This window comes from Asterias rubens, chromosome 7 (genome assembly GCF_902459465.1).
Source record: "Asterias rubens chromosome 7, eAstRub1.3, whole genome shotgun sequence".
NCBI classification, from domain to species: Eukaryota; Metazoa; Echinodermata; class Asteroidea; order Forcipulatida; family Asteriidae; genus Asterias; species Asterias rubens.
Genome location: NC_047068.1, coordinates 13,162,740 through 13,183,532, shown reverse-complemented (window position 1 = coordinate 13,183,532; position 20,793 = coordinate 13,162,740). Strand labels below are relative to the sequence as shown.

Here is a 20,793-nt window from a genome sequence, read left to right as displayed (position 1 = left end):
TTGAGATGTGCCCCCTTTTCTTATACAAGTTTGATAAACAATGAGACAATTTGATCTCCATAAAATATAGATTTTATGTTTTCTTCAAATGAACTGTGTACACATCATGTCTGCAGAGGGTCTGGGCTCTGTGGCTCTTTTTTAAACATGTGATTTCACAAATAACGTGCAGGTGATCAAATGATCAGAAATTACTTTTTAAAACTGATCCCTTGAGAGAAAAAAATGGAGACACAATCCTACTTAAAAGTTACATCCAAAAGGTATTTTATAACTTTTATCTGATCTCAGTACTAGTATTAAAATGTTCAAAACATTTCTTGTCTTTTGCTTTATCCTTAACATAATTGCAATGTTTTTGATACTACTTGGTACATGAGGTTCAGCTAATAGGCAAAATGAATAAGTCAGACCACATTCAGATTGAGGTCAGTCATAAAAAAAAAACTATCAGGCCTGATGCTTCATGGGCAACTACCTCCAAGCCCATAGTCATTGTCTTGGTGCCCTTTGTAATGTTCCAGTAGAAAAGAAAAAAACTGTCCCTATAGAGGTGCCCTCTGCTCAAAAGAAAAAACTGCCTTGCCCTTACAAGAACAAAGTATTACATATAGAAAGGTTTGCGGTAACACCATGTAATGACTATCTCTAATGACTTGGGGTGGTTCTGAAAAGAACCGTTGGTTTCAACTCAACGTTTCGATCAGTATGCTCTGATCGCTTTCTCCAGAAGACGATCAGAGCATACTGATCGAAACGTTGAGTTGAAACCAACGGTTCTTTTCAGAACCACCCCAACTCATTAGAGATAGTCATTACATGGTGTTACCGCAAACCTTTCTATATCATATTTCCACCATGCAAAGTTTCAAATCCTACTTAAAGTATTACATGTCACAACGCCAGGATGGGGTTAAATCGTTAGCTTCCGGATAAAATTGTATTTACTTTATCTCTGGATGGCTTTCTGGACTTGGAACTTCATTTACATCTTTATCACCTTTTCAATATTACAAAATATAGTTATCAAATCAGAGCGTAGAATGATTTCATAGAGCTGCTTAACAAAACTACTTAGCAACTACCTTTCTGCTCAGTAAACTAAGCAGAAACCATGAGAAACAGTTCACACTTGACAGTATTTCAGATGATAATCTTTCATTTCTTCTGGTTATTTGAAGTTTTTTGTGCTGTCTAATTTTAGATCTAAAACAGCTCTATGAAAATCAATGTTACTTCCAAGTACTGGACATCATGCTTTAAAGGCATTGGACACCTTAATAATGTATCCCAACATGCATAAGATAACATATCTGTGAAAGTTTGGACTCTTTTGGTCATCGAGGCTGCAAGGGATTGAAGAAAAAACACCCTCGATGCACAAATTTGTGTGCTTTCAGATGCAAAAGAAAGCTTCAGGCTCGAAGGAAGTCTTTTAGTATTTTAGTGATAAACTACCTCTCTGGGAGAGCCACTTCTCACAATTTGTTATACTATCAACAGTTCTCCATTGTGCGTAACCAAGTAAGTTCTTATGCTAACAATTATTCTGAGTAATTACCAACGGTGTCCAGTGCCTTTAACCATAGCGCAGGGACTCTGTTCTTTAATTCCATCTGGCTGTCAAAGAGTTTGTGACTCAGTATGTTGGGGTCTGGAACTGTGAATCCGGTATACTGCTCTTCTCAGCAAATGGTGGTTGCTGGTAGGAATCAGAGCCAGACTGCCCACCTGGCATGCCTGACTGGGCCATGTTGGGGTCAGGCTCGTAGTTCTGTGAGAAGGCTGCCTGGGAACCTTGCCTGTACCTCATGAAGGCTAGAATGGTCAAGCCAGTCTAGATGATAAAGAAAATGAAGGCCATCATGAAAAAAGATCTGTTTGGATCATGATAATTCATTTGCTTGAAAAGCAGTGCACTTATTAACCATCCTCAGATCGATTTCACAAAGAGTTAGGTTAGGAGATATTAAAAACGAGTAACTCGTCCTAACTCGAGATACGACTAGTATTAACTCTTTATGAAATCCACCCCTGTGCAGATTTCACAAAGATGGTTCTAACTTAGGCCTAGTCCAAGGAGCTATAAACTTAAGGCTAGTCCTATGTTAGGATGAGTAACTCGTCCTAACTCGAGATAAGACTAATCTTAACTCTTTGTGAAATCCACCCCAGGGCCCAATTTCATGGCTCTAATAACTGTAATAAAAGAATCAGCTACAGAGGCAGGGAATATCGCCTTTTATAGTAGCTCAAACATTTTTCACAGGTTAGCACAGACTCTTTGCTTGTGTGCATGCATACTCCGTGTTACTTGGAATTATTAACTTACTCAACAGTAAGCAGTGCCATAAAAATGATCCCTGATGACAAACAACAAGTCAAATACATTGGGAAAAGGCGCTAATTTTTAAATTAAACTTCAAAAGGGCCAAATTTATCAGTGCTTTATATTTAATTTTCTATAAAAGATATTCAAGCTACATAAAATTTAAATTACTACTTATATTCCCATAATAGCTTCATTTTTGCTTTTGAAAGCAACTCAGTAAAACTGCCTATACATGTATGCATGAAGGTCATTGCACCTTTCAGGGCAGTTCAAAGGTCAAAGCTAACAGAAATTACACCACATGATCAGGCCGTCATCTGGCATTTGTTTAATATTGATGTTGAGTATTATGTTGATGTTAATCAGTGATTTATCATCACGCATAGACACAGTTGATTTCTGCACACATGACTTTGCAGGTCCAGAGTTCACTCTGATTGCAAATTATGAGATTTAGTTCCATACACTAGACGAGTAATATTAAACACTTGCACGGAGTTCACAAACACAATTTGTTTTCCCCTTGCCCAGTAGCTCTCCTCAGGATGTTTTCAGTATAAAATCTGGGCAAAATGTTTTAAAGTTTGGCTTATAATGTGAGACATTTATACGGTGAATAAGGCAGGAGCCTCTATGCGTAACACAAAACATAGAAAATTTAAAATATCTACTAAAGAAAAAGTAATTGTTACTATGGTTTTATCTCGAGCAGCTCTGTTAAACACTAGCCTGACGTACATCGTCTAGTAAAAACTGCTATGGGCTAGTAAACAGTAACAAACCACCTCTCAACTTGCCTTGCAGGCTAGTAAAAACTGTGCAACCTGCTTGCTTAAAATGCTGTTTTTCTTCTTCTTCTTTTTTGAGTGGAATTCAATTTGCCTATCATACTGGTTGTGATTGCTACCACTTATGCATCAGATACACTTATGGCAATACTTGTTTTTAATCAATCAGGGCTACTAAAACTTCCTGGAGGAAAGTTAAACCCAGAATTTATTAGCCCGGTAGGCTCTTTAATACGCCTCTCTTAATATTTATGCATGAGGTACGTCACAATGCTAACTCAAAACGAGGCGATGGGGGCAGCCACTACAAGTGATGGGGAACGTGCGCCCATAGCCTCATTTTGGGTAAGAATTATGACGTCATGCATAAATATTAAGAGAGGCGTATAGAAAGCTTAAGAAGAGCAAGGATTGACGAGGCATCCACTGAACAATACGCCTCTCTTAATTATTACTCAAAATAATTATTAGCATAAAACCTTTCTTGGTGACAAGTAATGGGAGAGGTTGGTGGTATAAAACATTGTGAGAAACAGCTCCCTCTGAAGTGCCATAGTTTTGGAGAAAGAAGTAATTTTCCACGAATTTGATTTTGAGACCTCAAGTTTAGAACTTGAGGTCTCGAAATCAACCATCTAAACGCGCACAACTTCGTGTGACAAGGGTGTTTTCTTCTTTCATTATTATCAAGCAACTGTGATGACCGGTTGAGCTCAAATTTTTACAGGTTTGTTATTTTATGCATATGTTGAGATACACCAACTGTGAAGGCTAGTCTTTGACAATTACCAATAGTGTCCACTGCCTTTAACATTCATGCATGACGTCATAATTCTTACCCAAAATGGGGCTATAGGCGCATGTCTGCCAACACTTGCAGTGTCTGCGCCTATGGCCTCGTTTTGGGTTAGAATTGTGACGTAACTCATGCATAAATATTAAGAGAGGCGTATAAAGACAAATAAGAGCATTACAAAAATCACGTACCCATGGAATGAGAGAGAAAAAACTGAAAGCGATGGCGGCCTTTGGCTGACCAAAATATATAACAACACCACGATTCATCTTCCTCCATGCATCAGCAAGATAGCAGAAACACACAAACCACATGAACAGCCAGAAACCTGTGGACAAACAAATTTGTCAATTTTTAATTTTTAGTCAGAATTATCTTTTTATAAAGACAATTTCAATTTGCCAGCTTGTTTAAGACGAAAAATGTGTTGATTGCTAGTCAAGAATCATCATTTGCAACTCAATATTTTTTATTTTTTATTTTGTTTTTTTACCTTCAATGCACAAATACATAAAAAATGACACCGGTGAAAAAGGGAAACCCTGAACAGGCACACAGACCCACTAAATGGGGACCCTCGTTCAAACATCAAAACCGAAAGACAAGGGACTAGCACAACTACATGTACAGGCAAACAACTATAAAAACTATCTCAACATATTTGCATTATAAAATAACAAACCTGTGAAAATTTGAGCTCAATTGGTCGTTGAAGTTGTGAGAGAATAATGGAAGAAAAAATGCCCTTGTTGTACAAGTTGTGTGCTTTCGGATGCTTGATTTTGAGACATCAAAATCTAATTCTGAGGTCTCAAAATCAAATTCCAATATTTTAGTGAGAAACTACTTCTTTCTCAAAAACTACGTTACTTCAGAGGGAGATGTTTCTCACAATGTTTTATACTACCAACAGCTCTCCATTACTCGTTACCAAGTAAGGTTTTATGCATATAATTATTTTGAGTAACGACCAACAGTGTCTAGTGCCTTTCAGCACGGTTTGGAACCAATGTGCTACATTTTCTGAAAACCATAACTGGTTAATATGTTTTTAGATGCTAAAACTGAGACTAAAATAATTTTTGTGACATTGTTTTACTTATTTCTCAAAAACTTTAGTCACCTCAGCAAGTAATATTTTAAAGCCAGTGGACACTATTTTTAATTACTCAAAATAATTATTAGCATAAAACCTTACTTGGTAACGAGTAATGGGGAGAGGTTGATGGTATAAAACATTGTGAGAAAAGGCTCCCTCTGAAGTAATGTAGTTTTCGAGAAAAGAAGTAATTTTCCACGAATTTGATTTCGAGACCTCAGATTTAGAACTTGAGGTCTCGAAATCAACCATCCAAACGCACACAACTTCGTGTGACTAGGTTTTTTCTTCTTTCATTATTATCTCGAAACTTCGATGACCGATTGAGCTCAAATTTTCACAGGTAAGTTATTTTATGCATATGTTGAGAAGGCTAGTCTTTGACAATTACAAATAGTGTCCACTGCCTTTAAAGGAAGCTTTCTACTACCATTATCTTCAAACTATCAAAGTTTTATTGTAAATCCGTGGACATTGTGTAAAAAGTACCCAGCCGTTGATTTCACCAAACTCTTTCTAACTTAGGACTTAGAACGGGTTCAGTTCCGTACATCCAAATACGTAGGATGCATTGAACTCATCCTAAGTTAGGATGGGTTAATCGTCCTAACTCAAGATAGGATTGACCCTAGCGTTTCGTGAAATCGGCTGCTGGCCCTTTAAAGCAGCTCTTATATGAAATTGTGCCCAGATGTGACGGTCCTTACCTGAGAATACAAGGTCACCCAATACTGCGTATTTCCGATACTGAACATTACTCATGTTATCAAAGAGAGCATCCACCACCAAGAATGCCATACAAGCAAGGAAGGCAACGACGCCTACGGTCACACCAAAATTACAGGCATTGGTATCATTGTTGAAGACGCATTGACCATAACCGGTATCAAAGCCTTTGTTTGCAATGCAGCCAAACACAATGATGGCAAACAGCTGCAGAAAAAGAAAAGAGAAAATGTAGAAGTTTTAAATATTAACAAATGGAAACTGTCAGATGAGTTATAAAAGCCTCATTCTTGACACATGAAGACAACCTTTTCCTCTCAAGTAAAGATGTAATTCTAGGCCTGAAAAATTCAGGAGTTATTTTATAGTAACACAATTCAAAGCTACAAGCTACAAGTTACATAAACTACCTTCTTCTTCTTGGTTAGAATGTTATTATTAATATAACCTTTGACTCTACTTCTAGAAACTATAAGACTCCCCTGCGGAGCCTTATAGTTTCTAGAAGTACTTCGACTCTATCTTCATTGGCCGAGCAAGTGTATTGCCACAATAGGCCTATGGATCCAATTCTGGCATACCTTATAATTGTTATGGTTATATGTAGGCCTATCACTACGCCCTTTTACTGTACAATGTAGGCATACAGTGTATCTCCTAAAATATCACTTATGTCACCTTATTTCTTATGCACTTTGCCTGTGACGTCACTTCTGCACCATCCTAGTATAGCTATAGATAGCTGAATAAGGATTCCACCATTGAAGATTGAAGATTAAATCTTCAAATAATTGATCTCGTTACTTTTAAGCCCGGTTTTAAAGTTTATGCCCTCACTTACAAAATTAAAAAATGAGCCAGCTCAGAAACATTTTAATTTAAAATGCCGTCGCTCACTACAAATATAATAATATATGTGAACTTAATTATTCAAATTAAATGAAGAAAGGGTGAGCCTAGCATCCACATCAACAAACACAACTGCGTATTTCACTTACCTACCAGTTACAACAATCATTCAATTTCAATAACATTAACATTTGATTTGTTTGTTGAAAAACGTAGGAGAAAAATGTTGGTAAAAAACGTTCATTTAATTAATGATTTGGAAAAGTTTCCGTATGGCGCCACCACTTTTTCATTCGATATGAAATAATATAGTATCTAATTTACCTTAATGAGATATCCTTTTTTGTAAAAATGAGTGAAAAAGTGGTGGTGCCAAACGGAAAGTTATCCAATGAATAATGATTTATTGTGACTCTTTACTTTATAGGGTTTATATAAATTGTGCTTTGCTAGTTCCATCAGCAGGGACAATCAATAAATAAGTTGTTTTGAAACTCAATTCTACCTCCTGGATTGAACCGAGCAAACCATGGAGAAAAATTACCCTGTCCCTCTCTCCCCTGCCTCCGCCTTGTCCTCCTTGATCCTCTCGAGCCTCCTCCGCCCAGAACTATAACTATGTAGGTCGACTTGTCTTCACAACCATCTGAACCGCACAGATAATTATAAACAAAATGTAAAAAAAAAAGAGAATTCATTAATTAATTACTTACCCATGCAACCGCTCTAAGAATGACTTGTGGTTTCTTGACGAACGCTATGTGGTCGAACCCTGCACTAGATGCTCTACCAGCTCCATAAGCTCCTGTCTCCATTTTATTTCTTGTTTGCCCCCAAAATCCACACTCAACTTTTAGCAGTACACTTTACAGCAACCCTCGAAACAAGTTAAATGTACGCACAAACTATGGTCACGCGCCACACACACATTTTGCACACTACTGAACGCGAGTCGACTGCCAGACGAGAACTGCCACTAGGGGGCGTAATTTGGTCTAAAACTAATGGTGAGCGCGGCGTCTGCTATATCAGAAAATTGGCTGATTTGATATATTATTTTATAGAAAAAACATCAGCTACTTATTAACGTTTGGTAGACCCTCCTAAAATCTTGTTCTTGTATAAAACCTTACTTGGTTATAGAACCATAGAGAAAGGATACAGGAGCTTTTGATATAATTAAAAGCAAGGCTTTGAGAATCATTTCAGTTTGAAGTAATGTGGTAATGGAAAAAGATTTAAGTTTTAAAGTATCCCCCATCATTTTGAATCTCAGAAACATTTGCACAGTTTGTTTCTCAGATTGTGTATTTCACTTAGGGATTTATATAACTGCTCAAAACGTACACTACTGCCTTTTGAAATGTGTACATGTACGATGTACTCATGTTTTGATTCAGAATCTGGTCGCGAATACATTTTTATTGAAAATAAACCAATTCAAACCAAATCAAATCAAATTTAATCACAAGTAAGTTTTGTAAAACGATTAAACAATAGAACAGTAAAAAGACCCAATGGTTTGGTATACTTTGCCTTTAAATAAAAGAAGAAAAAAAAAAATTATTGTCGGTATATATCTCAACTTGTCACGTCCACAACTGGCACCAAGAAGACTTTGAAGGCAGGACCCCCCCCCCAAAAAAAAAAAAAAACCCCAACCCAAAACAAAACAACAACAACCCCCTTAAACAAATTAAAAAAAAACACCAACAATATGCATTCAAACGTCAATTTACTATTTAATTTATATTTATTCTGAGCTTTTCTGACCTGACAATAAACAATTAGGAAAATCGTATCATAAAGTGTTTTATCCAAACACAGGGTACACATTTGGCGAAATGTCAATGCCAATGTGTTTTCAAAGTCCAAACAGACTATTACAAACCATTGAGAACAAGTGTGTAATAACATTCAGTCAATTTATGTTAAAAAAAACCAATGATTTTCAAGTTGTAATATATTTCTATGTGACAACATAAACATTGTTAATTATTGGAGACAATTACCACTCTACCAAATATCTGTATGCACCGTGAATAATCTTCATATAATCACATGGGATATGTTTCCCTAACAACATCACCTTGCTATTTCCCTTGATTTACACTTAAAATTCCATGTGGACCTTTAAAACAAAAATGCTCAAAGGTAAACCCTCTATTCAGAAGTCAGTTAAATGTTTTGTTTTGAATAAAATAACTTCCCACACAGGTTTCCTGATTAACAAACCAAGAACAACATTTTCTCGCAATAAATTGAAAAAATTTCACCCAATTTTTAAAAACATTTTCATGGAAACAAGTTTCATTTCTTCTTCTTTTTTTTCTTAAAACATCTATCACTACAAATACATATATATGCATTTTCATACTTGTGTAGATTTGTTTAAATCTCTTAAACACTTATTTATAGAATAATATTCAATATCTGATCTAACGTGCACAACAATCAATGTACAATATATGACGCTCAATAAGCTATGAATACTGGCTCAGTAAACAGGAAACAAGAAAATGTCTGTTATAAAATCGCCCCCTACAAGTAAACTGTCTTATCTCTTTTAAAAATTAATTTTTCGCTAAAAAAAGAAAAAACCCAAACCCCCCAAAAAATTTAATAAAAAATGCATGATCCCCAAAACAGCAGTTCCTTTAATACTTCCTACATATGTTCCAAGAAAAACACCGTTTGAAATTAACTTCTAACCTTGCAATAGTTGTAAGCTTTTCTGTAAAGGTTGAAATATGGAGGCCTTTTTAACAAACAAAAATGAGGTTCAAGTCATCTTTCATATTAACAAAGCAATCATTTCTTTCTAAGGAAATTTTCAAGCAGGTCATATCAAGTACCATAATGTTGGCAAATTATAAGACCTTGCTTACCTGCACAATTTAAAGATTTCAGTAATAATTCTTTGAAACATCTGAAAGAACAAATCTGTTAAACAAACTACTGGAAGATCCTTTTTAATACATCAATCTTAAAATGAGAGTGAAGTCCCACCCCTTGTACATAGATACTAAACAGGGTTCATCAAGTCCAACATCTACAGGGAAAGCGCTTTCCAATGATAGCCAGCCAGCATTAAAGATGGAAATACATGAATCACTCAAGCATCCAAAAACTTGAAGAAGTAAAACAACCCAGAGTGTTCGTGTAAAACGTTTACATTGACAGGCCATTGGTTAGAAACCCAGACCCGATACTACACATTTGTTGAAGAAGATCACTGCAGTGCAGGGGCCAATTTCATAGAGCTGCTTAAGCACGAAAATAGCTCGCTTATTTTACACATGTTACTGGCCAAAATTTCATGCCATATACATTACTTATGACTAGTATTTAGCTGTTGTTTACTTAACATAATAATTGAGTGGAGTCTTGGCCGGTAATCTGAATTTACTAAGCAATGAATTTTTTGCTTAAGCAAAATTTTGTGCTTAAGCAGCTCTATGAAATTGGGCCCTGAACTTATGCACATGATGTCATATCAGTAGGGCGCCCTCACCTAGAGGTAAAAAAAGCGGCCGTTCATTGGCCAAACCAAATCTGTGCGTTTTGATTGTTTCGTCATTGTTTTACCTCTAAGATGGCGGCTGGTTGACATTAACCAGAAGGTCTATTGTGTGCAACACTTATCCACTGACAATGAGCTTCAACTAGGGATAGCATCCCATTGGATTAGATCATTTCAATTGATGTCTACAAATACAACTGATAAAAATCAATCAGAGTAACACTTTATCATTAGCAAACACATTGTTAGTAACCAACTAAATGGCATCTACGTAGTTCTTCTATACGTTTGTTCCAAAGATGTAGGTCTAAAAAATAAACATTGCGAGGCCCTCAAAACCCCCCATCCTACACAAGTTGCTCTCTGTAGCCAGTCCCTATGGGGAAAAAACATTAATCCCAAATTCTTAAAATAATGTTGCATCGCTACCCTTTTTCACTCTCATTTCTTTCCTCCCCTGTTTTTGCCTGCTTTGATAAACAGTGACTCTGCGCTATTTCCTTCTAAATCAGATAAACTATTAGTCAAACAATTGAATGGCCTAAAATTGGTTCAATAGGCCTACAGATTTTACCGTTAATTCCGTCTTGCATTGAAATGATTTATAAATTTGTGGTGACCTTTTGTCAGATATCTTTCTGAAGTTCAGATGTCCTTTACCACCAAGCAGAAATGATATCATTTTGTGAAAATAACGATCTGACTCAAAAGAAAACTTTCTGGGATCACTTGTTTGATTAATGGCCCCACATCTTCAGCGATTACCAAACAATAAAATACATGGAAAGAACAGCAACAGGATCACTTAGAATGACATATGAACATTTAAAAAGGATTTCTCTTTTTTTAAGTAAATTACTTCATTTAAATCACAACGCTACCATCCTGGGTAGGTCTGTCCTTTTCTGAATATAATTATCCTTGTTTTTAAAAACATATGGATTTGCTAAATATACACTAATCCCTCACCTCAAGAAGCCAATTGGAAGCTGTACAGCCTCTTCTGCATTACCTTTTCACACCGTAAAATGTTCACATCGTACAGCACCAGCCCTAGTGTGGTACTTCAGTAAAACCTGTTTCATACTTCCAAATAATACAAAGCAAATTTTAACGCCACATAGCTGTTTTCGCAGCGAGTGTTTCGCAGGAGTTGAACACTGTTGCGAATGTTCCCTGCGAACTCATATTGCGTTCGCAATTGCAGGAAGTATGAACCAGGCTTAACAGCAGTATTTAGTACTGCCAAGAAAGAGTACCCCATTAGGTGGCACTCACCACCAGAAATTATCAACAGAAAGTGTGCAAGCTTGCCGAAGTCTAATCCTATGTGTTACAGTCTTCTTTATTTGCTATGCTTCCTTTAAGAATCTTTCCCTTTCATTTAGGAGTAATTCAACACCAAACACCATGAATTCTAATCTCATTGTTCTGTGATTTCAGTGCAGAGTTTTCAAACCACATCAGTTTGTAAAAAGTTTCAACAACTTTTGTGCTAATGTCCAGAGTACGTTTACTTGATTTTGTACCGTTTTGTTTTCTTCTTACTAGCTTTCCTTTTTCTGACTCGATACAAAAAATATCAGTAACTCAGCCACTCGGCTGCCATGGTTTTTTTTTAATGAATAAACATCATTGCATTAGTGCAAGAATGAATCGGAACACAGTGCATTCATATTGCTCACTAAAAGCAAAAGAGACTTTATACCAGGTATTAGAAATCAGTACTCGCCTTTTTATCCGTGTCAAATTTCAGAGAGTCCCCATGCATAGCCCAGGCGTGATTTTGACCTCCAGAGCCCAATTTCATTATGCTGTTACTGCTTGACAAATTGAATTGCTAAGCGAGTCTAGCACCAGCCACAACAATGCAAACTTAGTCTGTTTTGGGCTGGTAACCTGTTTCTGCAAAGCATTACTATTCTGTGCTTAGCAAGTTGTTGTGCTTACAGGTTTTATGAAATTGGGCCCAGGTCATCTATAGTACACACAAAGGACTCTGCATCTAGTAGCTGCCACACAAGGCACACTTCCATATTGGCAACCATTCTATTGTACTACTTACATACATACACATATGAGTTATAGCCCAGGAAAATAATACTTTTGAAAAAACCCAAACAGTGTTCATACTCTGTGACATCCTGATACACAATATACTTCAAAGACAGAGGAAAAAACAGCATCACGAACCGGAGCTCCAAAAATGGAGAACACAATTTGGTTAGGAGTATTCAATTCTATCTCTACATGTTTATGGTTTTTGTTTTTTGCTTAAGTCACATTTCCAGGCGTATATGCGATATACTAACTTCCAATATCAAGGCCTGTAACACACAGACATGTGTGTTGGCTATACATGTACATCAGTCAATAACAAGTTCAAACACAGAAAACAGAAAAGGTGACGAAAAAACTGAATGGTCTGAAGCTGTCGAAACGCAGGTAAACATTTCGTTCTAACCCTAGGCACACAGTTTGTGTGACCTGTGAAACATGTACCGTCTCTGAGAACTTTGGCTATCTAGAGGCTGACAGTTTCAATAGTTGCTCGCACACTGTACCTGCATCAAAAGTTAGAGCTTTGCATGTAAATGTTTTCTTCAACAATCTTGCATAGCAAAATATTTAGACTAAACATTTTTTGTGCACACTGAATGCTTATATTGAGTAGCAAGTAATGACTTTTGAGTAATAACTGATACATTTTGTGTAGCAGTTTGCAATGATGTGGAACAAGGGCAAGCATTCACTTTGCATGTACATCATTGGCAGCACTTGTTTTACAACAGGTGTCGAAGTTCACCTGCCCTCACACAACGTAATATAACTGTTTTGTCTTGAGAATTGGATGCTTCACTGGTATGGCGCACAGAGCTGCTAACCACTTCTTGGTCGCTTGATTGGCAAGCCAAGAAACAGCAGTGGTGATCATTAATCCATCACAAAGCATACCAACTGGTACGGTACTCATTGTGCTCAGCAAATCTGTATTTATGTGTGTGTGCTAAGCGAGCTCAACAAAAATGATTGTTTGATACAGGGTTTAATGAGACTGGTCATCACTGATGAGTGGGACAACACTGAAACCTGCAGACAAAAACAAATCACATTTTAATATACACAAACTGTATTAAATAAACGCAAAAACAAAAACAGAGAACTTTACAAATTACACTGCTGTACACGGCGACTTTTTTCTTTCTCCCCCCAAGTTGAAATCACTCTTGAGACAGAGACTAAACTCTATTATAGACCTTCATCGTCGTGCAGCCATCTTGATTTTCATCCCATTCATTTCCATACAATGCATATTAGCTTCCATTCATGGATGCAGGAAACATAACCAAGATGGTGGCAGTATGATAAGGGTCTATAGGAACACAACGTACACACAGAGTTTGAAGGCTCGTTGATTTGAGGAGGTGATGAGAAGGGGTAAGGGGGTTAAGAGGTCACTGTGTCTGGACTACACTACGAGCTGGACAAAGCTATTGTACTGGGTGATGTTGCGCTTCAGGATGTCTGCGCAGGGTCCCATCACACGCTCAAAGCGCTCTCGGTCCAGCTTGACGCACTTGAGGGAGCCTCGGGCAATGACGGTGGCAGCGCGGGGTCGGTTCAGGACAAGGGCAATCTCACCTGATATGAAAAAAGGAAACAAATATAATGACAGATTATCAGCTACTCTATTAATGAGCTTTATCATGGTGCAGCCATCTTGACTTTCACAAATTCAAATGAATGTTACCAACCCTATGCTGAAAGGATCAGGTTCATAGACCTTATTGCAACTACAGCTATAGACCTTATTGCCCACAGTTCTCGCAATCTTCGTTCCTCTTCTACTTCCCATTTGTGCTTGTCTCCTGCACCCCGCAACTACACCCGGTATGGCCAACGAGCCTTCACAGTCAACGCACCTACATTATGGAACAATCTCCCTCTTCACATCCGTCAGGCTTCATCTCTTGAATCCTTCAAAGCCATGTTAAAGACTCATTTAATTATTTGCTAAGCTTAAATATTTAATATCTGTTTATTAGTAGTTATTGTACAGCGCTTTGTAACTTTTGTAAAAGGCGCTCTATAAATATTATTTATTATTTATTACTACATGGTATGCGCGCATCCATGCCCCCTGGTCATTTGCCTTGGTGCCCTTGAAATTATACAGCAGAAATTTACTACTTCCTCATAGGATGCCCTTTACCAGGTAAAGAATGCCTTGGTGACATTGCCCTTTTAAAAACGAAGCATACAGGCCTGTAGGGATGTGATAAAGCGATATATAAGAACCTAGTATTCAATTTATTATTACTCACCAAAATAATCAGAGGCTGCCAGCTTAGCCACTTCAATGAACTCATCTTGTTCAGTACGCCTCTGCAGAACTGATGCTTGGCCCTGTTGAGATGATAACACAAAACAAAATACTCTTGTAAATTTGTAAGTTTATATATTACCATCCGGAACAATAACTAGCAACAAGTACAGAATGGATAAAAAATGAGAAGAAATGTTCAGTTTAAGATGTGGGAGGAAAACTCTGAACTGGAAAAACACGAGTAATCAGGTAGGGACTGAAAACCCAATCCACATGCAAGGCTCTAGTCCGAGTTGGGATTGTATAAAACTCTTCTAGGAGAAGTGTTGATCTAAAAAGAACCTGTGTGGTCTTGTCAATTCAAACAGTACATGTATACTCTGCTCGTCTTCAAGAGAAATCAGAGTAAAACAAGCAGTGTACACAGTTTGAAATATTGAAAGTGTAATGGCCGAGCGGTTAAGAGCACCGAATTCACACTCTGGTGTTTCTGATCAGCAGAGTGTGGGTTTGAATTTGGGCCGACTTTCCAATCCAATTTTTCACGTACCTCAACAATGATATAGAAGTCATTTCCAGGATCACCCTGGCAGACAATCTTCTCTCCGTCCTCGAAATTCACCGGCTCTAGCGAGTCTGCAACAGTCAAACGCTCCCACTGGTCCAGGCTCTCTGTTGGGATAAACCAAATCAACCAGTAACATCAATACTAATAATAACAAGTTTATGAATTCCCTCCCCCCATCCCGCATTTTAAGCTGTGAAGCACTAATTTTCCAATAGATAGAGTCCTTATGGGAGTGGGAGAAAAGGTTCTCTAACCTCATGTTAAAATTGAGTAAATTGTCCTTTTATTTGATACACTTTTGGAGGAAAATTTGAAACATGGCATCATTGGATATCAACACCAAATGGGTCTGTACATTCCAAACAGGAATTTTTGCATCAATTCAATGCAATGCTGTTTCGATTCTAGTTCATTCTTGATTTTTTGTGATATTCAAACAATATCCCGCCCAACAATGTAAATGTAAAAAGTGTTTCTTCATCAGATGTTTTGGGATGTTGACAACATTCGCCTTGGACATGTTGGATGCCTGATATTTGGTCCCTGGGAAAAAAGTAGGAATATTCAATAAACGGGCTGACCTACATGTTATACATTTTGGTATATTCAATAACAATTTTCACATTTTTCCAAAGGCAACAAATCCGGAAACCAGACTAAAGTAGGAAGAATATCACGTCTGGCACTTAAAGGGAATCAACTACGATGGTATGTTCACTCACCGAGGATAGACACCTTGGTCAGGAAAGAGTCATAGAGCTTGCGTTTGCGCAAAGTGCTTCCCATCAGAATGCGTCGATAGCTGTCTCTGTCAATTCCCCACAGCTTCAGATCACCTTTAGCCTGTTAACAAACAAAAGCACAAACAAACACTCACAGTTAAAACTATGCCAGTTGTATACATCCACAGACCTAGAGCAAGCTGGTTGAAACGTTGAAACCAATTAAGAACTCACTCTGCAGTAGTGAAGTTAATAACAATCCACTAAAGTCTAAAGAAGTAGTCCGGCCGATTTTCTACCTTCCACCCAGGCAGTCTACCTTCCACCTAGGTAGTAGAAAAGAAACAACCCAGGTGGGATTTGAAACTTTGCTGTATGGGTAAACCCACAAGACACCTGAGAAAAATTTCATGGCTCTGCTGACCACCGAATTCTGCGCTTACAAACACTGCAAACCTGGAAATACGCTTGGCGTTAGCACGGAATTTCCTGCTAACGGTAAATTGGGCCCTGATTGATCCATTGTTGGATTCAAAACAGGGTCCACAAATTGAGGAGTAAAAGTGAGGTAAAAACAACCACACCAACTTCCTGGTAATGGTTTCGGGACGACGTACCTTAACTGTAGCAGCTCTGGGTGTTCCATAGATGAGTGCCAGCTCACCAAAGCTACCTCCTTCCCCAATGGTAGTCACCAAGGTGTTCTCCACATAGATCTAAAACATCAAAATATTATCAAAACATTATCAAAAACTTCATGTGCCTATCCTAGGTGTAATTTTGGCCGTCAAAATCGTACACAAACTTGCACAAAAGAGAGTTGACACCACAAATTACTCGCATTGTTCGGAGGCGTGTTCTGTTTTGTGTAACGCACAGAGAACAGTTATTGCCCAATGATCTGCCTCCTTTTTGAGAGTGTGATGTCATATGCAATGGGTCTATAAAAGGGGCACTTCTATAAAGAAAATTTATATGTGATTCGGAACTTTGCAAAGGGCACCACAGCAAAAGCACAGGACGCAACAGCAATGGGAGACTTTTGAGATGCTGGCGGCAGCAGACATAATGATCCTTTTTTGTGGCTCTGAGCGTGTGCGCACATGCTCAGTATTGCACGCGTAAGTTTAAGCACGCACACTTCTTTCAAGAACTGTTAACAGGCATGCAACTGTAACTTCACTAAAAAAGAGGAAATTACAAACTGTCAATGATTTTGTATAGTATTTTTCAATTTTGAATGGTAAAACTGAGAACCAAAAAAGAGGAAATCGGCTGACCCGATGAAAAGTTGTATGCCTGTGTTAAAAAGGACCGTCCAAAAGTCTCTCATTTCTGTTGGTGCTGTGTGTTATTTTGAGGTCTGTGATTTGATTGCAGTTCTGTGATCATAGAAAATAAATGTATTCCATAAGATCGATAATGTCTAGGATACTCACGTCGACTTCACCTTCATCGATGATGTAGAAATGATCTCCCTCATCACCTGTGCGTGAGAAAACGGAAAGAGAGGGAAAAATGTTAAGTCTCGCAAAACCTGCAGGGTGTTTTTTCCTTTTTTTTAAGGTGAGTCTTACAGAGGTGTTACTTGTACCTTCGAACAGGGAAGGTTTATTTTGAGCTGTAATGTGTGAAATATTGTGACGAGTGGGCTGGTATGCTGACTCCAAATGCCCTTTTTTAATGTGTGTGAACGCAAAGCAAACTTCAAATTTCATATTATGTGTTAGTTGTTCCCTCTGTTAGAAAGAAAATCACCTGAACTGTTTTATTTATTAAGATCATCAATCAAAACCACAAGGGAAATGGACTATGGGTAAATCTTAAATGATTTTGGGTTGAACAAAGAAAATTTTACTGGGGCTCAATTGGTATAGTGCTGTCATGTTGTCGTTGGTTCACATCCCACTCTTGTAAATGTTTCTTTGTCCAACCCCAAATCATTAAGATCATAGCGCAAAGCACCACATTAAAAATACACAACATATTCACATACTATGTATTTAAAATTACAAAATATCACAGGTATTTTAAGGATCGCTAAGTCAATAAGGTTCAATACCTGCAAGAAATTCAAGAAAAAGGGGTTTAAAAATAACGCTGACATCATCTTGGAATAAGCATTTAGCTTAAATATTTAAAGCAATAAGGTATAGGTATGCACATTGTACTAGTTCGTCTACTACATGCTTACTACTCATATGAATGTACGAACCATATTTCAAACAGGGACATGAACGGATTAAATCAGACCATCTAGCAAGCTACAATAATAAAGCTCTTTCACAGCACAGTGTACGTAGTGGGCTTTAATTAAAAAAACATAATGAGCACTGGACTCTACGTGGACAAGTACACATACTTGTAATATGAACTGGATTGTACATGTAGGTTGGGTTACTGTAGTCATGATTTATTAGTACAGTTTGGACAAATATTTTCCCTTCAAAATGGAATATGTGTACAGAAGAAGACTGTTGAGAGTGGTTTGTAACAAAATGCAACCACTATACAGAATTGATAAGAAGAAAAACCTTGTCTAAGATCACAGATTTACATCAAACTTACACGGTCTAATGATGATGATAGTAGAAATCATTCCTTGAAATATTTCTGTCTGAAATGTCATATTATATTTTGATGAAAAATAAATGAAAATAATTTCCTGTTTTGAGTTTATCGCTCCATGACCATTTCATAATTTTTTTAAATTAAAACAACGTCATGCAAAAATGTGTGATTGGTTTTTGACTATTTTCCCGTAAACAAGAAAGCTGATCGATCTCAAACTTCTACTATACAGGGTTGTTATTTTACGGTGGATTACACAAAGTGCTTACACTGCCAGCAACTGTTCTGTTAGCAAAAACAAATTCTGTAATGTTCCGTTAATGCTTATGATTTTATTTTAGAGTTGTACCCTAATGTAAATTATTGTTTCATGCATGAAATTGCCAAATAAATAATAATAATAAAACTACTACTAACAAACCACAATAAGAAACAACATTATTTTATTTTAGATGGTGTCCCTGCACAAGGCTTGCTCTATGGTAGTCCCAAACCTATCCAAAATAAATTCCACCTGCCCTTGAGCCAGGTGCATTTGACATGAACAATTGTTCATGGACCATGATCACATCACTTAGTCCAGTCCATAATCACACTAGATCCAGACATAATATCATCAGAATCTGTGATATTACACATCACGGTTCTCCACAGGACTTGTTCAAAACTGTTTGGCATTCTGGGCCCATGAATTGAATTTGAGTTCCTTAGAATGTTATTTACATGGTATTTAAGTAATATTTGGGTTTTGAAAAGCCTTAAGTTACTGTGCAATTCTTATTAGGGCATTCTGAATGGTTGTGTTTGAAAAAATTTGTGAATTTGAGGCACACAATTTGTTTTTAAATTGTTCTGTGCGTTTCAGCCGTATCTTGTGCTTATTGGCACGCAGTTCAAAACATCGGCCAGATACATTAGCTTGTGCATGCAATGCAACCTACAGTTGGTCAAAGAAAAATCTATTAATCCTGGCACAGCAAGAATTTGTAATGGGTTTTTTCTAGTTGGACCAGCAGTTAGACTGCGAGACTTGCAATCACAAGGTTGTGGGTTCGAATCCCCCAAGTTAACGATTTATTTTATAACGACTAGAATAAGTACTGTCATTTAGTTACTGATCCACAATTTCTTGATTTGTGCAATATAATCAAAGACATTAAACCAATGGTTGTATGAGAGAGATTGACCAAACTACCTTAATGGGAAGATCATCTAAACCAACAAACAAACAAAACACCGTCCAACACCCCAACAAACAAACAAATGGTACAGATGAGAAATACAAAAACAAGGAAATCAGCTGATCAGATGAGAAGTTGCAAGCCTGCATACACACACAATGTATTGAGCGCCAAATCCATGTGCAAAGTACAAAATAAATTCTGATACACAACTATAGATTTTATCTGACACAAAATAGTTAAACGGCCTGACATTTCGACCCTTGCAGAGTCTTTCTCGAAGGCTTATGTGTCATCGTACCAACACAACAAAAGAACAAAAAAAAGAAGAGAAATAAAAGCAGTTTAAAAAAGGGCCTCATCCAGCTTTCAGGAATTACAAAATCTTTCCCCCATCCCTTTTTATATGCGAACAAAAGCACTGCCCCCAACAACACTAGCCGTCTACCCTCATCTAATAATGTGTCTTCAGTCTCCATTGCGCTGATAGCTAAAGGCAACACGTTCCAACAGCGCGCAAAGGTAACAGGCAGCCAGGCACAGAAGACACAGCCGAGTCCGAATGAGGCATGCTTGATTAGATTTCAAACGTTAAGAAATTGCTCCCCAGTTTGCGAGAACAATCTCCAGCAGCTGGTCGCCCTGAGAGGAGGGCAGGCACCCATGTAAATTGAATCCTTGAAATATCCTTCGGGAGCTACATGGTGTGGGTGTGTGCGTGTGTGTGTGTGCAGAAAAAAAACAGGGCCCAATCTCATGGCGATCTGCTTACTGTAAATGAAATATCCGCACTTACTGTAGCAGAAAAATACATGCTTAGGAAGCGTACATGTACTGCACAATTTGAGAGTCACAAGATGTGTAAAAGAAAGAAATTGTTGCCTTTGCAGATATTTAAGCCTGCTAAAAGCACTCTTTAATTATATTTACACAGCTAGCCCAATAATTTGCTTTTAACCCTATAAAAGGAGAATGTTAACCGTAATGTCATTGCGGGATTCCGCAGAGAAAAGAAATTAAGCCCAATTACAAACCCAATGTGCAAACGTCTATGAAGTATGCGCATTAAATAATTTATATTACCTAGGATGAATAAAAAAATGACAGTTATTTCCATGTTCAAGGTTGGATTGTATGAAAGATGTCACTTCTAGCCACGCATAATCAATTGATTATTTATTACAGTCACCCACTTCTTTTTCTGATGGAACTATAAGCACCCACAAAAAAAAATACAATTTTAGACTAAATTGATCGGTCCTATGCATGTAACTACATGTACATGTACAAGATGCACATTATTGTACTGTG

The 20,793-nt window shown here is 37.4% G+C and overlaps 2 protein-coding genes across 3 annotated transcripts in view; both read right to left on the bottom strand.

The window, feature by feature from the left end:
• Positions 1-1,544: 1,544 nt before the first annotated feature.
• Positions 1,545-7,528, bottom strand: LOC117292230 (synaptogyrin-2-like). Its single transcript, XM_033774205.1, has 4 exons — positions 7,304-7,528; positions 5,723-5,948; positions 4,108-4,244; positions 1,545-1,837 (listed from the first exon to the last, which is right to left on the bottom strand). The coding sequence occupies exons 1-4, from the start codon at positions 7,403-7,405 to the stop codon at positions 1,640-1,642; spliced, it is 663 nt and encodes a 220-aa protein (XP_033630096.1). The 5' UTR covers positions 7,406-7,528; the 3' UTR covers positions 1,545-1,639.
• Positions 7,529-13,407: 5,879 nt separating this feature from the next.
• Positions 13,408-20,793, bottom strand: part of LOC117292229 (cAMP-dependent protein kinase regulatory subunit-like) — a 43,845-nt gene continuing 36,459 nt past the window's right edge. For both annotated transcript variants that reach the window (XM_033774203.1, XM_033774204.1), the window contains exons 5-10: positions 17,170-17,216; positions 16,348-16,446; positions 15,731-15,851; positions 14,991-15,112; positions 14,439-14,520; positions 13,408-13,755 (exon numbers count right to left, since the gene is read on the bottom strand). In XM_033774203.1, the coding sequence (XP_033630094.1) occupies positions 13,583-13,755; positions 14,439-14,520; positions 14,991-15,112; positions 15,731-15,851; positions 16,348-16,446; positions 17,170-17,216 (644 nt within the window). In that variant the 3' untranslated portion in view covers positions 13,408-13,582. The remainder of the gene's footprint in view (positions 13,756-14,438; positions 14,521-14,990; positions 15,113-15,730; positions 15,852-16,347; positions 16,447-17,169; positions 17,217-20,793) is intronic.